Source organism: Caretta caretta, chromosome 18 (genome assembly GCF_965140235.1).
Source record: "Caretta caretta isolate rCarCar2 chromosome 18, rCarCar1.hap1, whole genome shotgun sequence".
Classification (NCBI taxonomy): domain Eukaryota; kingdom Metazoa; phylum Chordata; order Testudines; family Cheloniidae; genus Caretta; species Caretta caretta.
The window spans coordinates 3,156,230-3,170,763 of record NC_134223.1 but is presented as its reverse complement, the minus strand read 5'-3'; the positions used below and the strand labels follow the sequence as shown (position 1 = coordinate 3,170,763).

The 14,534-nt window shown below is 47.1% G+C and overlaps 1 protein-coding gene across 9 annotated transcripts in view; it reads right to left on the bottom strand.

The window, feature by feature from the left end:
• Nucleotides 1-14,534, bottom strand: part of CCDC30 (coiled-coil domain containing 30) — a 132,528-nt gene that overhangs the window by 10,884 nt on the left and 107,110 nt on the right. For 6 of the 9 annotated variants that reach the window (XM_048824887.2, XM_048824879.2, XM_048824880.2 and 3 more), the window contains 6 exons: nt 10,640-10,805; nt 8,928-9,049; nt 6,008-6,149; nt 3,966-4,102; nt 3,450-3,564; nt 1,980-2,047 (listed from right to left, as the gene is read on the bottom strand). In XM_048824887.2, the coding sequence (XP_048680844.2) occupies nt 1,980-2,047; nt 3,450-3,564; nt 3,966-4,102; nt 6,008-6,149; nt 8,928-9,049; nt 10,640-10,805 (750 nt within the window). Of the gene's footprint in view, nt 1-1,979; nt 2,048-3,449; nt 3,565-3,965; nt 4,103-6,007; nt 6,150-8,927; nt 9,050-10,639; nt 10,806-14,534 lie in introns of those variants that run through there. The other 3 variants (XM_048824886.2, XM_075121161.1, XR_007353275.2) reach the window with 2 other exon arrangements.

Genomic DNA, 14,534 nt, shown 5'->3' with positions numbered 1-14,534 from the left:
GGACCTGGGCCAAGATGATGACCGGCGTCGAGAGCAGTCTCGGGTCCGGGATCTGCTCCTGGATGGCAGCCGGCGGGCAGACCGGTGGCGTGACCGGGACCGGTGCCAGGAGTCGGAGCGGTGCTGCAAGGGAAAGTGGTGCCGGGACTGTGAGTGGCGTCGGGAGCGGGAAAAGTGCCAAGAACGGGATTGGTGCCGCGGCTTGACCAACGGTGCTGAGGGGTGGATTAGGGCCAGCTTGCCCCGGGATGGTGCCGCACGTACAGGCACCAGTGCCTTGGCATGAGGCTGAGGGGATGCCGATGCCTTCATGGCAATAAGATCCCTTGCAGCTGCAAAGGTATCCGGGGTGGACGGCAACTGGACCTCAACCATGCTCTGTGTCGGGGAGTCCAGGGGCACCGGACTCAACGGTTCTCCCCTGGGGGCCGGAGTCAATGGTGCCGAAGCCGTAGATTGTGCCCCTAGATGCTCCCCTGCGGGATGCGTCTCCGCAGGTGGTTCCAGGGAAGCTGGAGGTGGGTCAGCCTCTTCCAGCTTCCGGTGCCGCTTCTGGCCAGGAGAATGGGAGCATCGGCTGGGCCGATGATGTTGGTTGCGGTGCCGGGGAGCGTCGGTGCCACAGGTCTCTGTCAGAGTCCAACCGCGGTGCAAGTCCTACCGCTAACGCCAGGGCGCTGCACACCGAGGTGCTCAGTGCCAGATCTTGGAGCACCACAGGAGGCTGAGGGCTAAGAGCCGCCTCCATGAAGAGCTGCTTTAAACAAAAGTCCCGCTCCTTCTTAGTCCAGGGACTAAACCCTTCACAGATCCTGCACTTCTCTGCTTGATGAGACTCCCCCAGACACTTCATGGGGGTCGCCCGTTGGCATGGGATTAGAGCAGGAACCGCAGGGCTTAAATCCCGGAGCCTTGGGCATGAGCCAAAGAGAAAAATCAGGGACCCCCCCAACCCCACTAACATGAACAACTATAACTATCTAACTATAACTATTAACTAAACTATGAGGTATATGCTAGGGAGAGTGGAGAGCAGTGAAGCAGGACTCCACAGTTCCAATGACTGTCATGGGCAGTAAGAAGGAACTGAGAAGGCACTGGGTCGGCTGGAGTATATATCGAGTGCCATGAAGGTGCCACTCCAGAGGGCTCCACAGCTAACCCACCAGATGTTGCTAGGCTAAAGAATTCTCCAATGGCCATGCACACAGCGCACTCACACCTAATTGGCATTGATATGAGCAAGCACTCGAAGAAGAACCCTAAGTTTTAGCACCATCTGTGGGGCACAAGAGTAACAGTGAAATAACTGGTTTCAGAGTAGCAGCCGTGTTAGTCTGTATCCGCAAAAAGAAAAGGAGGACTTGTGGCACCTTAGAGACTAACCAATTTATTTGAGCATGAGCTTTCGTGAGCTACAGCTCACTTCATCGGATGCAACAGAATCCAGTGACATTAATTTGCACCATGTACTCCTGAGCTTGGCGAAGAAAACTATAACAATTGAGGAATGTTATCCATCAGTATTACACTTAGTGATTTAAATGTGAGCTTAGATGGCACAGACCAGCTGTCTTCTGGTTTCATTCAAATTATTTTATTATCTATTCTAGTATCTCTTAAAAAGAGCTGTGCATGCATGGGCCAAGGGATAAAGATTTTGAAACTCCACTGTGTATGTAGCTGACAGTGCATCTTTAGTCTTGTACGATTATGTTATCACTTAAACGACCACCCATAAATCATGTGGAGCTGGAAAATGTATTTCTGGAGTTTTACTTCTGTGTACCATGTGCTTTTATATAATTGTTTTATTACTGTTTTTTCCCCACAGCATGACTAAAACACATCTCTGAATAAAAGAAAGGGTGGAGCACGTGTTTGCAAAACAAGAATTCACAGCTTTCTTCTCCCCATACACTGACTAGTCTCACTATTAGTAAGTAGACAAACTGCCTGTATGTTTTTACTTATAATACCTTGTGTTTGGACGTGGCAACATCTTACTTAGCAGCTGGCATTCAGAGAAGCCAATGCTCCTGATGTCCTAGAAAGAGAACCAGAAAAATAAACAACAGATCCAAGGTAGGAAGGATGCTCTAGGCAATCAATGCTTGCAAGTGCATCATTCACAAACTAGAGAGACAAAGAAGGTTTTAATATAACATTTATAGAGAGAACACGAGGAATCACAGACACAGAGAAGTCCAAAGAGATGAAACACCTCAAGGGGACATATGTTTTGTGTGTGTTGGTGGGGTGTGAGGGATGTTATTTATAGGATGGGTTTTTTCCTAACAACAACAGTTCAATGCAAGGGCATGAGCCAGAGGTGGGCAAACTATGGCCTGCAGGCCACATCCGGCCCGCAGGACCGTCCTGCCCGGCCCTTGAGCTTCCGGCTGGGGAGACTAGCCTCTGGTCCCTCCCCTGCTGTCCCTCCTCCCCCGCAGCCTCAGCTCGCCATGCTGCCTGCACTCTGGGTAGCAGGGCTGCGAGCACCCCGCCCTGACATAGCTATGCTGGCAAAACCGCTAATGGAGACACTACTGTGCCAACTTCTGTCAACCGGGCTAACCGTCTGGGGAGGTGGTGTAGCTGTGTCGGCAGAAAAACTCTTCTGTCAGCCTGTTCTGCATCTACACTAGGGGGCTATGCTGATATAGGCTCTATAGTGTAGACATGGCTCAGATATATTGAGGCCCTTAGGCTGTGATTTTCAAAGGTCTCTAAGGGAGTTAAGCACTCAATTCCTATTTAATTTAAACTTTGAAAATCCCAGTCAAATAAATGGCTTGATTCTCAGAGGTCCTGAGTCCATGCAAGGGGAAATGGGAGTGCTCAGCACCTTTGCAAATCAGGACACCTCTTCAGATGCCAAGGTAGGGATTTAGGCTCCCATGTTTGACACTTTGGGGTCATTTGTGTAAAATATCTAAAATTACCCACTTTTAAAAAAATTTTCCTGGTTCCCGACCTTACACGTCACTGGGATATTTTTAATGACTGAAAAACAAAAAAGAACAAAGGTAAGAAAAAGTGATACCTTTGTCACGATGACAGGTGGCCTAATAACACAACAGACACGGGCACTGGCTGTGTCAGCAGACTGGAAATGAACCACAAAGCCTTGCACATTTAGGCCACTGGCTCCAATTCAGCTAATCAAGAGTGACATTACCAGCCAATCTCTGGGGGGTGTCATTTATGAAATGAGTTGGTGGGACTCAGTCCAATGCCTAGGGAACTGGGCCACTAACAATACACCTCCCCTTCTGGCAGTGGGTACTACTCACTTTTGAAAGTCTGGTCCTGTACGGACATATGTACCAAAAATTCCTGTGGAGTCTAGAAGAGGTTTTTCCAGGTTAAAGCTGAGGTACATTGGTAGGAACTAGGGAGAAATTCCTCAGATGTGCCCATTTTTGGAGAAAAGCAGCACATCTCACCTCTAAGTTGTGGGTGTGGATGTTCCTCAGAGTGCGCTCCAGAATGCCAACCTGACCGGAAAGCTGCAGGGTGCTTTCCTGGAGTCGCTTGTTTTCTTCATCCAGGAACTGCACTCTGAGAAGGTCACACAGAAAGGGCACAGTTTATTTTCTGCACATGAATCTTCACCCTAACCATTTTCTGTTTTCAAAGGGGCATTTCCTCTCAATCTCTCTGCTGAGAAACTCAAACAACCCTTTAAACCCTTCAAACATATTGCCCCTGCAGTTTTACACCGAGTCATGTTCCATGCAGCAGCAGAGGCAGGGCCATTTCAAAGCAGCTATTCCCGTGTAGTGGCCTGAGTACATCCTTTAGGCATGAAGAGCAGCTGCCTGCCTCATCACTGCGTTCCCCTAGTTGTATCCATGCACAGAACGAGGATTTCATTGGAGTGACGCTGCACAGAATGGGAGAAAAGGGCTAACTTTGAACTCTGGCCCAGGAGCGCTCTCTGTAACAGCATTAATGGCTACCTGTTCTGGATTGTGGAAATGATCCATTTGTTGTTCTGTCCAATTTCTTCCTGTTCATTAAGCTGCTGTAAGAGTTCTCTTTTCTCTTGGAGCAAATTCTCATTCTCCGTGGTGATCTGTCTGATCAATGCATGTTCCTGTGGTTAAGAAAACAGGATGAAACAATAAGCTTTGATATAGCACTTTTCATCCACAGATCTCGAAGTGCTGTGTAAAGGAGGTCACCATCCGGGGTCTGATTATAAAATATGTATTGTCTTTGATGTTATGTGGCCTGGAAAGGGCTGTGTAGTTGCACCTGTCCAATGGCATTTCAGATGGACAGGTGGAAAGAATGTTTGACACCATCAGAAGCAGACGTGAGACAATCCCACACATGTCCCAGTCATAGAGTTCTCCCCAAGGCACCTGTGTTTTTGCAGAAAAGGGCAAATTAATTCAGAAAACCTCAGTCTCAGTAAGTAATACTGGGTATTCCAGGAACTTCTGCTGTGGCCAGGCAACAGTGAGTTACTGGGCAGCACCAGTCACAGTAAAATCACCACTGCCCTCCTCTGGTAGGCCCACCGCAAGAGAAGGGTTCTCTGCACATGGGCAGTTTGGGTTTGTTAAATAATAGGGAATTGCATTTCCTTAAAATAAAGGATTTCTAATACACAAAATACATCAGTTAATGCGACAGGCCAAATCTGTTCCTGGTGCAACCGCAATGTGCTCAGTGGAGACAGGAACACCAGAAACTAGGGTGACCTGTATGTTAAGAGAATTTGTAAATGGAACCTCATCTGAGGTATGTTTCCTAAGGTGGGCACCTCAGGCTAACTGAAGGCACAAGAGGCACCCCAGAGGAGCAGGTAGGAGCGGGAAGAGAAAGCTGCTCAGCCTACATCTGTCCCACCTCACTAAAACAATCCTTAGACATCACTCACCCCTACTACTGCAGCAGCCCCTCATGTGCTCAGCTGTGCATGGGGCTGCAAGCTTTGGCTGATGCTCTGCTCTTGCGGCACTATACTCAACTGAAAGAGTGCATGCAGCCCTGCCCAAATGAGCCCTCTCAAGCCGCACTTGGCCTGCTGGGGAAATGGGCAATAGGGAAGAATTCTAAAGCACAAAAAAAGAATAAAAGGAGAATAGAGACAGAAAAGATGGAGAAAAACAGTGGAAAGAAAGCAAGATGATGACAACTGTATTAGGGTACGGCATGATACGGTAGGGGTCACCAACCTGCCAAGCCACTGACTGGGGCTCCTCCAAAACCAGACAGGGAACCACTGATCTATGGTACCCAGGAAGCCTCTGTCTCCTAAGCACTGAGATATGCTTGTCTCTCTCCATTGCTCAGGCTTACACAAGCATAGCTTGATTAGCCTGATTTTTACCTCCCCGACTTTATCCACACTGAACCGATCTGTCTGACATTTCGTGTTGGATTGTATGCCTGCGTAGCGCTTTTCTGGAAAGTTTGAGGCAAATGCAGCAGCAAAAAGCTTGGAAGGCAGGAGCAGGGCTTAATTTGTGCCCCTGGCACCTCTCGGCTTGGCAGGTCATAGTCCCGGCACCTCTGGGCCTGCCATGTCGGTTATGGATGTAAAGAAATTGCTTGAACCCTGGCACCTATTTCATTACAAGTTAAGCACTGGGCTGGGTGGTTCAAACACGAGGTGACTTCGCTTCCCAAACACTGTCCTTTTGTGGGCTCATCATAACGCCGAACAAGCTTGGTCTAGACAATCCCTTTGTGTGAACCTGTTTGCCTCGGTGAGGACTGGAGCCTATGTCTAGTTCGGGGGGGCAAGTTATTCACAGAGGTTTATATGGTATGGGCTCTGCTGTCCTCTTAGCTGCCCATGCTGGCTCCCAGATTCCTGAACCGCACATGAGCACAATGCCTGACATGAGCTAAGCCTCCATCCGAACAGTTGGGCCATGCAAAGTTCCTAAAGCATGCATGCCAGTGACCCTGCTAGGGCAGCTTCTGTTTTGGGACCCTCCTGGAGCAGCGGCCCCACAGTGGAAATCTCTGTCATCTGCTTCCTCACCTTTCCCGTCTGGCTCCTGGACAGCACAATTTCACTTTCAAGCTGTTTAATCCTCACATCTCTTTGCTTCACTTCATGAACAAATGTCTCCTTGGCTCTGCGGAGCTTGGCTTTATGGCGGAGTTGCCGCTCATTGTGTTTCCTGAGAAGGTAGATGTGTAAATAGCAGCCTATTAAAATGCTTGACTGCTTTTTTACACGAAGAACAATACACTAGATGCCTAGCACTTGCTCAGATTGCCACATGGAATCTGTACAATCCTGGGAGGGGTGAGAGGAAGAAGAATAGTACCCAGGCAGAACAATACAGCCAGTGGATCTGCTGTGGGGTCAATGTAGCCAGTCCAAATACTGAGTGACCAGCCTAACTGACTGACACTGTCATTTCTCTGAAATGGTTCCAAGTTCCCCCATTCTGGTAAAAAAAGCCAGCCTTTGAATGTGCCCCAGAAACGGTACCAACCTCTGGGCCCAGTTCAGAGCCCTATGATCTCTGTTAGCACAGACAGAAGCCTGCTGGCCTCGGGAACCGCACCCTAAGGTGGGGTGCATGATTGTTGAGAGATGAGCCCACAAACTTTTCATCTTCCTATTGGCCACGAATCCAAAATCACAAACCACAGTAACAAGGCCCTTGTCTCTCTACCTAACGTCTGGGTCTGCCCATCTTGGTTTTTGTTTGTTTTTAAATAAGCTACTACTTCAACCAATCAGAAACCAGTTTCTGAAGCAGGGCCCACGCTTTCCACAAGTTGGCTCCTAGAAGGGTCCTATCCAATCCTTCCCCAGGAGACTAGGAGAAACAGAAATCCCACCCTGTCTAGTTTTAATAAACCTGGAATGAACCTTCAACCACTTCGATCTCCCCTTTCCCAGCTTTGGTTCTGAAGATGCCAGGCTCAGTTCCTCCTTATGCGACCTTGGTCTTACTTACAATCCCTGAAACCTGTGGAGTGACACTGGCAGAACACTGGGGTAATGCGGCAGTGAACTCTGCGCTCTGCATTCACCCCTCCATTCCCAGGATAATCAGTCAGAGCTTCTCCTTCCTTGCTGCTTAAAATCTTCATCAATTTATTCACTTATTGGTGCAGACTGAACTCCAGAAACATGCCCACATACAGACTGTAAGTGCCCTGACAACCAGCTGCTGGAAAATAACCACCCAACATCACAACACAATACAGTAAATCAGCTTACAGCCAAGAAATCAAATCAGCAGAACATCCCCCATCCCACACTACCCACTTCCCCAAATGCCCTGTCAAGTAGATGGGCTTTTGCAGGGGAATTAGGCCATTTTGGATGTAATGAGGCAAAGCAGATTGCCTCTTGGAGAATGGCGTACTGGTAACTCTCTCACTTTAATGCCAGCGGGGTCTCTGCTGAGAACAGCCATGGCAGGGTGGCCCAGAGAGGCGTCTCTCAGGAAGGCAGGACACAAGCCAGTGTAGTGTAGGCTGTATAGGTCAAAACTAGTACGTTCAACTCCACCTGGAAACCATCAGGCAGACAATTGCAGATGCTCAGGAAGAAACAGGGGAAGGAGTAAAAACATGACAGAAGTGCATCTGTTCCCGCCGAAAAAAACCCGACATTTTGGAAACAATTCAAAATTTTTGTTTCAAAAAGTTTTTCAAAAAAATCAAAAAATTTCAACCAAAATCAAATATCTCAAATATTGTGAACTTGTTTGAAACTGGAATGTTTTGTGAGTCTGATTCAAATCTGATTGTAAAGGCCTTTTCCGTCAAAAAACGTTTAGATCAGGGGCGGGCAAACTTTTTGGCCTGAGGGGCACATCGGGTTTCCGAAATTGTATGGAGGGCCAGTTAAGGGAGGCTGTGCCTCCCCAAAGAACCAGGCTTGGCCCGGCCCCCGCCCCCTATCTGACCCCCCTGTTCCCTGTCCCCTGACGGCCCACCCCGGGACCCCTGCCCCATCCATCCCTCCCGGTCCCCTGATGGCCCCCCGGACCTCCCGCCCCTGACTGCCCCCCGCCACACCATCCAACCCCTCCTCTCATTCCTGACGGTCCCCCGTCCCCCGGGACCCTTGCCCCATCCAACCACCCCTTCTCCCTGACTGCCCCAGGAACCCCTGCCCCTGACTGCCCCCCGCCGCCCCATCCAACCCCCACTCTCTTTCCTGACTGCCCCCCTGGGACCCCTACCCCCATTCAACCCCCCGATCCCTGCCCTCTGACTGCCCCACCCCCTATCCACACCCCCGCCCCCTGACCACCACCCCAAACTTCCCTGCCCTCTAGCCAACCCTCCCTGCTCCCTGCCCCCTTACCGCGCTGCCTGGAGCACCGGTGGCTGGCAGCACTGCAGACGCACCGCCCAGAGCATCAGGACAGGCAGCCGTGCTGCCCGGCTGGAGCCAGTCGCACCACTGCGCAGCACAGAGCACCGGGTCAGGCTGGGCAGATTGCACCGGTGGCACAGTGAGCTGAGGCTGCGGGGGAGGGGGCACAGCAGGGGAGGGGCTGGGGGACAGCCTCCCAGACCAGGAGCTCAGGGGCAGGGCAGGAGGGTCCCGCGGGCTGGATGTGGCCCGCGGGCTGTAGTTTGCCCACCTCTGGTTTAGATGAAAAATGTCTAAAGAGCTCTACAGCCAGTGAAGGTCCTGCAGCACCAGTGCTGTGTGCGCCTGCTGAGACCCCACCTGACTACGTGGTGCCTGTCACCTGCACCACCCTCAGCTCCTGAATGGAAGAACACAGAATGAAGTAGCTGCAGAAGTGGGACATTTACTCCACCTGATTCTGTCTGAAGATGTCAACTGAAAACAGATCTCTTAGTGCTGACTGTATTTTACATGGGAGACCAAAGTTTACGCTATAAGCCACTCCACTGTCACAGTGCAGCTGCGGTGCAACCTCATTCCTCCGTGTCCCTGCTGCTTTGGTAACTACCTGACGTAGATGTCGAGCTGCTTCAGGAGATGATGATATTCCTCGTGGAGGGTTTCCTTCTCCTGCTGCAACAGCGATAGCTGCTCTGAAAGGTTCTGACTGGTTTTTTGACAATGGAGATGCTGAAAAACAGATGCATGTTTTAGAATTTATCTTTAAAAAAAATGCAGGGACGGAAAACGTTCTTTCAATCCTTGTGCTCCCGGCTCTGGCCTCAACAGCTTCTTTGTCATAAAGCCTCGTTTTTGCCCCAGTAACCAGACAATGGAACAATCAGATCTAGTCTATCCTGCTCTTGCCACTCCAATGAAACTGCCCTCGCTACGGCCACAGGAGGAGTCTGCCTCTTCCTAGTTAAGTTGGAAGAATGTGGCTCTCCCTGTTGCTCCTGGTGGGGACACAGAGAGAAGGGACACAGCTCCCAGGTGTATTGTCTCCTACCCGGATTGCTGTGCAAAAGCCCCCATGCTCTGAAAGCAAAGGGGCTGCCTTCTCCTGTTCCATCATCCTGCCCCCACCTAACCCTCCCATGGAGCTCTCCAGGAGGCAGTAGCTAGGTTAATGGAAGCACTCTTCCATTTGCCTAGCCATGTCTACACCAGCGGTTAGGCCATTCTCACTACAGTGCTCAGGGCATGACTTTTTCACAGCTAAGTGGAGCTAATTTTTAAGTGTAGACCAGGCCTTAACCAGATGGGTGAGATGCTGTTGTGGAGGGGAGCACAGAGAGCTCCCTCTGTTTTCACATCACCCATATTCTAATCCAGACCCCTAAGAGATCCTGAACACTTGGAATCCCTGTTGAAATCAGTGGGAGCTGCAGGAGCTCAGAACCTCTCAGGATTTGACCCTGTGTTGTCAATTTCTGGGCATGGGCCCTGCAACTCCACTGCTCCAAGACTGAGCCGTCTGGCTCCAGCACCTCTGTTCTCACTGTGGCTCTTCAGTGGGTCCAAATGAGCATTGGCCCCTGGTAGAGACTTCACTGGGGAGCAAGACAACCAGCAGGGATTTATAGGAAAGCAGGACAACCTATTCAGAACAAACCAACATTTACCAGTCAACTAGAATACCACTAGAACACGGTACTAAAGGGTCCTTAGGTTAGTGTGGAAAAGCAAAACTTAACTGAGAGCCCATGCTGGCAGAATTACCTGCCCCTGCTGTCCACAGCCTCCTGGATTTCATCTCTCTCTGCTTGTTTCCCCTGTACCCTGGGTAGCTGCAATCTTCTATCCCAGTCTGCTCCTCCCAAGTCCCTTGTCCCTAGTTGCAGCCGTGCTGTGTTCACACGTCCTGCTTCCTACAGCTCCCAGCCATTAAAAGTTAATGTCCAGTCTTTGGTCCTCCATTGTATCTCCCAAGGCAAGTTCATCCGTAAGGGGACAGTTCTTGATAGTTCATTCATACCAACCCAGGCAAGCCCACATGACACCAACATCCCCATCCCTTATCCGCTTGAAATTAACTCCTTCACACCCAGTGGGTAGCAATACAAATTGAGTGGGGATACGGAGTCACACATATCTTTCATAACAATGTAACATACATTTCCACATTCTCCACAGCAGCATTATCAGCTGATAGGAAAGTACTGACTCTTACCTTGATGGTCTGTATTGAAGTTAGTTATTAGAACAGCAGCATCATTTATGCCACCAACCTGTCCCCTTCCCAAGCAGCCAACCCCAGAGCAGCAATGTCTAACTTACCTCATTTGATGCTGTTTTTTTTTCATCCTCTAATATATGCAGTTGTGCCTCCTGCTGCTGAAACCTGACCTGCAGCTCAGCATGAGTCTTGGCCAGCAAAGTCTCAGTCTCGTGTGAGTGTCTGAGCTGTTGCTGCAGCTCCTCTGCATGCTGATCCAGGAGCTTCCTAAAAGCATGTCATGGCAATGAGGCAACAATGGACAACCGCTGATAAGAAGTCAAGTTGACAGGGTTTCAGAGTTACTCTGGGCCTGGTTCACACAGAGATTTTGTATCAGAATAAATAGTTATACCAATACAATCCCTAGTTGGAACCCAGTTATATTGGTATAAAGGCACCTTATACCAGCATAGTTTATTGTCCTTTCCACATGGGAATAAGCTTTACTGGTATAAGCACCTTTATTCTGGTATAACTGCATCCACACTGGGGGAGCTGTACCCTTTAAACTACACTGGTATAGTTAAAGAGATACAATTTTTGGGTGTAGACAAGCCCAGTTACAAATGCAAAGCCCCCTCTGAAGATCATTAGTCATTAGAACTGTGAATCAGAAAGACAATGAAATCATAATGAGCTAAGAATACTGTGACCTAGGGACCCATTGATGCCAACTGGCAGAGGGAGTCATAGGGTTTTACAGGGATCCCCTGGGTCTGATATCTGCATAACAGTTCATTGAAGGGTGGCATGTGAGATCTCTATCGAGAGCCAGTAGCCCATTGGTCATCATAACCAGTGTGAAATGTATGTATGGATAATATTTAAGAATTTATGTATCTATCCTGAAAATTATACTCTTAAGTAGGGGTTGTCAATTAATAGCAGTTAACTCATGCGGTTAATTAAAAAAATTAATCTCAATTAAACATATTAATTGTGATTAATCACAGCTTTAATCACACTGTTAAACAATAATAGGATACCAATGGAAATTTATTAAATATTTTTGGATGTTTTTCTACATTTTCAAATATATTGATTTCAATTACAACACAGAATACAAAGTGCACAGTGCTCACTTTATATTATTATTTTTATTACAAATGTTTGCACTGTAAAAATGATAACAGAAAGAGTATTTTTCAATTAACCTCATACAAGTACATAGTGCAATCTCTTTATTGTGAAAGTGCAACTTGCAAATGTAGATTTTTTTAATAAAATAACTGCACTCAAAAACAAAACAAACAATGTAAAACTTTAGAGCCTACAAGTCCACTCAGTCCTACTTCTTGTTCAGCCAATGGCTAAGACAAACAAGTTTGTTTACATTTACGGGGGATAATGCTGCCCACTTCTTATTTACAATGTCACCTTAAAGTGAGAAAAAGGCATTTGCATGGCACTTTTGTAGCCGGCATTGCAAGATATTTATGTGCCAGATATGCTAAACATTTGTGTGCCCCTTCATGCTTCAGCCACCATTCCAGAGGACATGCTTCCATGCTGATGACACTTGTTAAAAAATAATGCATTAATTAAATGTGTGACTGACCTCCTTGGGGGAGAATTGTATGTTTCTTGCTCTGTTTAACCCACATTCTGCCATATATTTCATGTTATAGCAGTCTTGGATGATGACTTAGCACATGTTCTTTTTAAGAACACTTTCTCTGCAGATTTGACAAAATGTGAGTTTTCTAAAGATAGCTATAGCACTTGACCCAAAGTTTAAGAATCTGAAGTGCCTTCCAAAATCGGAGAGGGATGAGATGTGGCTCATGCTTTCAGAAGTCTTAAAAGAGCAACACTCTGATGCAGAAACTACAGAACCCGAACCACCAAAAAAGAAAATCAACTGTTTGCTGGTGGCATCTGACTCCAATGATGAAAATGAACATGCATTGGTTTCCACAGTTTTGGATCATTATCGAGCAGAACCTGTCATCAGCATGGACGCATGTCCTGTGGAATGGTGGCTGAAGCATGAAGGGACATATGAACCTTTTGTGCAGCTGGCACATAAATATCTTGCAACACTGGCTACAACAGTGCCATGCGAACACCTTTTTTGACTTTCAGGTGACATTGTAAACAAGAAGCTGGCAGCATTATCTCCCATAAGTTCAACTTCCATGATAAAGAGATTGCACTACAGTACTTGTAATGGGGAAATTGAAAAATATAATTTATTTTGTTTTTTAAAGTGTATATCTGTAATAAAAAATAAATATAAAGTGAGCACTGTACACTTTGTATTCTCTGCTGTAATTGAAATCAATATATTTGAAAATATCCAAAAATATTTAAATAAATGGTATTCGAATTCTAACAGTGCGATCAATTGTGTGATTAATTGCAATTTATTTTTTAATTGTGCGATTAATAGCAATTGATTTTTTTACTCGCTTGACAGCCCAACTCTTAAGGTCTTGGAGTTAAGACAAATCACCAGGAGGTGATATACGTTGGAAATGTTCCTTCCAGGCAGGAGGTAACAGAGACCTCTCTCCCTATCCGGTGATTTGTGTGGTCTGTTTTACGCCTCACTGTGTGCCTATTTGCATACTAAGTCACAGGCAAAAGAAGAGATTGAGAAATCTACAAGAGAACAAGTCTACAAAATGAAACCAACAGCAGGGGGTGAGTTGTTTATGAATAAAGACAAAGGATGGGATTGGTATATCTTGGGGGCCTAAGAAACACATGGAATCCGTCATCTCAGAGGCAAGCTGACAATGTGTCTGTCTCATGAAAGGAGGGTCACAGGCAACCTGGCTGTAAAGTGCTGCTGAGAAATACTTGGTTAGACAGAAGAGTATCTAGTTAATTAAGTCTAGGGCAGGCTCTAGCATGTGTGCTGGGATTTTATTTTATATGTAACCATTTGTTTCAATTCTTCCACTTGTGACCACCTGAATATCTCTGTTAAATAAACGTATATTTTATTTCACTCTGTACATATGCAAGTGCTGTGTGTTAAGCGGAGTGGTGATCAGAGGTGCCTGGTAAGCTAGGTGTCAAGGTTCCTTCCCCACTCTGAACTCTAGGGTACAGATGTGGGGACCTGCACGAAAGACCCCCTAAGCTTATTCTTACCAGCTTAGGTTAAAAACTTCCCCAAGGTACAAACTTTGCCTTGTCCTTGAACCCTGTGCTGCCACCACCAAGTGTTTTAAACAAAGAACAGGGAAAGAGCCCACTTGGAGACGTCTTCCCCCAAAATATCCCCCCAAGCCCTACACCCCCTTTCCTGGGGAAGGTTTGATAAGAATCCTCACCAATTGGCACAGGTGAACACAGACTCAAACCCTTGGATCTTAAGAACAATGAAAAAGCAATCAGGTTCTTAAAAGAAGAATTTTACTTAAAGAAAAGGTAAAAGAATCACCTCTGTAAAATCAGGATGGTAAATACCTTACAGGGTAATCAGATTCAAAACATAGAGAATCCCTCTAGGCAAAACCTTAAGTTACAAAAAGACACATAAACAGGAATATACATTCCATCCAGCACAGCTTATTTTACCAGCCATTAAACAAAAGGAAATCTAACGCATTTCTAGCTAGATTACTTACTAACTTAACAGAAGTTGTAAGTCTGCATTCCTGATCTGTTCCCGGCAAAAGCATCACACAGACACACAAACCCTTTGTTCCCCCCCCTCCAGATTTGAAAGTATCTTGTCCCCTCATTGGTCATTTTGGGTCAGGTGCCAGCGAGGTTATCTTAGCTTCTTAACCCTTTACAGGTGAAAGGGTTTTGCCTCTGGCTAGGAGGGATTTTACAGCACTGTATACAGAAAGGTGGTTACCCTTCCCTTTATATTTATGACACTAGGGTATATTGTTTCTTTGGAAGCAGCCAACCTATGAATATTCTGAGGGTCCAGTGGACGGACACATCAGGGAGATGCTTGGAGGACTCAGGGTTTGGAGTGTACGTATTGCT